The sequence below is a fragment of the Entamoeba nuttalli genome (genome assembly GCF_000257125.1).
Source record: "Entamoeba nuttalli P19 unplaced genomic scaffold asmbl_6130, whole genome shotgun sequence".
Lineage (NCBI taxonomy): Eukaryota > Evosea > Mastigamoebida > Endamoebidae > Entamoeba > Entamoeba nuttalli.
The window spans coordinates 1-2,549 of NW_008577902.1; the positions used below are offsets into that span (position 1 = coordinate 1).

At 24.0% G+C, this 2,549-nt stretch overlaps 1 protein-coding gene across 1 annotated transcript; it reads left to right on the forward strand.

Moving 5' to 3' along the window:
* Nucleotides 1-185: 185 nt before the first annotated feature.
* ENU1_147830 (hypothetical protein) lies at nt 186-1,787 on the forward strand (the record flags this gene model as incomplete). Its single annotated transcript, XM_008860519.1, has 1 exon — nt 186-1,787. One exon carries the CDS (start codon nt 186-188, stop codon nt 1,785-1,787), a length of 1,602 nt encoding a protein of 533 aa, XP_008858741.1.
* Nucleotides 1,788-2,549: the final 762 nt, after the last annotated feature.

A 2,549-nucleotide genomic window follows, 5' to 3' on the forward strand; every position in this document is an offset into this window, starting at 1 on the left:
CTTTTTATATCATATTTATAGAACAGTTTACTTTTAAAATAAATTAACAGAAGGACAATTTTATTAAGTGGAATTTTAATTATCTCTCATTTTTTTAATAAAATGTTTATTTAATTATATATAACATTGTTGTAAATAACATTTATTTTCTTAAACTGAAAAAGAGATAAACTAACTACTATCTAATGAGTTCCCCAAGCTCAGGAAAACTATTTTTGAATCATGGTATTATCAAAAAGAAAACTGGTGTTTATGGTGGGATTGTCTCTTCTGCACTAAAACAACAACAACAGCAACAAGAACCAGTAACTGAAGAAACTGTAAGATTATTAAATGAAAAGATAAGACAAAAAGATCAAAGGATTAGAGAACTTGAAATGTGTGGTGTTGAAAAGAATGAGTTACTAAGAGAAAAAGAAATTCTAGAAAATGAAAAGAAAAGGTTTTATGCAGATAAAATTGCATTTGAAAATGAGAAAAATGCCGCTCTTGAAATTGGAATGATTAGTCCTAGAATAAATAACACCAGTGAGTTGGAAGAAAAAGAGAATGAAATACAAACCTTAAAAAATGAAATGCAAAGAAGAGTTGCTGAGCTTTTAACTGAATTAGAAGATGTCAAAAAAATAAACAAGAAATTGGAAAATGAACAAAATGAAATACAAAAGAAATATGAATATTCTGAAAAAGAAAAAAGAGAAATAGAAAAAAGAAATGAAGAGAATGAAGAAAAAGTTCACCACCTAAGTAGTGAAAAAGAAGTTGTTGAAAAGAGTATAGAAGAAATGTATAAATTACAAAAAGAAAATAATGAAAAAATTGAAATAGAAAGAAATGAATGGAAAAATGAAAGAATTGAGTTTGAGCAGAAAATAAATCGGTTAGAAGAAATGATCACAAGTTATGAAAAGGCAGAAGGAAGTGACGAAAGAAATGAAATTAAAGAACAACAGATGCAAGATGAAATTATTGAACTTAAAAAGGTTCAAGAGAAACTTCAAAATGAAAAAATCGAACTACAAAATCAGTTAGAAAAACTTGTTATTGACAAAAATGAAGAACAAGAAAGAAAAAGAAATGAAGTTGAAGAACTTAAGAAAAGGAATGAAGAATTGGAAAAAGAAAACACTAAAGTGAAAGAAAGTATTGGTAGTAATGATCTTGTTAATTCTTTAAAACAAGAATTAGAAAAGAAAGAAAAAGAAAATCAACTCATTAAAGATTCTAATGAAAAGTTGCAACAATATTATGCTTTTATTACTAAAGAAGCACAAAGAGTAACTCAAGAATCGGATGAGAAAGTCAAAGTGTTTATTAAAGAAAATGATAAAAATGGAGAGGAATTACTTGAACAAAAAAAAGAGATTGAGTCTCTTAAAGAAGGAGCAAAGAAAGAAAGTGAACGAAAGAAGAGAATGGTCATTTTATATGAGAGAAAATTAGATTCAATGAGAGAGTTACTCCAAATAAATCAACAAAAATTAGCTGGTTTTGAAGAAATTAAAAAATACTATAAAATTCAAGAAGAACAACTAAGAAAGTTAGAAGAAGAGAAAAAAGAAGAATTTAAGGGGAATAATGAAGGAGAAGAAAGAGAAAATGAACAGAAGTTAATAGTAAGTGGGATAGTTATAGCACTAAAAATTGCAAACCCTAAATATGAAGATACAAAGTATACAGTAGAAAAGTTGTTCTCAGAAATTAAAAAAGATAGAATAGAAAAATATGAGTGGGCAGAGTATATTCAAAGTATTTTTGCCAAAGAATGTTTAAAAGATGAAAATTAAATTAACATATGAAGTTCTTTTATAAGAAATAAGAATAAAGAAAAACTCAAGCAAATAGAATAACAATTGAAGTAAATTTTGTTTTCTTTTTGCTTTCATCGTATCAATTCTTAAATCATTTTTTATTTATCTTTTAATTTTTCATCTCATTTCTCATTTAAATAATCATAATATTTGTTTTATTTTTTTATGACTATTATTCTGGATATTTTATTAAGTTATTGGATAAATAAAGTGTAGACAATTCTCTTTACAAATTATTATTACTGGTATGTGTCAGTTTGATTAGTTCTTTTATAAAGTCTTAATTATCAAAATTAGTTTGTACTTCCAATTTCATTTATAAACATTATATTTATTTAAAATAGTATAACTTATTTATATTCAAATACCATTAAACAATTATTGAATATTCACTTTTGTATTATGTTATTTTATTGTCTATTTATTCAATTTGAAATGTTATTTTCTTATTCATTTCTTCATTCTTTTTATATTTTCTTTATCATATTTTATAATTCCATTTCTTTATGTCTTGTTATTTATATTCTAATATCATTTAACACTTTTAATGTGAATATTACTATTATTAATTTCTTTTTTTTATTCATTCTATGTTCCGCATTATTCAATTTATTTCTTTATATTAAATATTCATGATGTTTTTATACGTTATTTTCATTTTATATCATCTCATAATTATTCAATTCTGTTAATGAACGGAACAATATTTAACACGTGAATGAACATGAATGATATTTT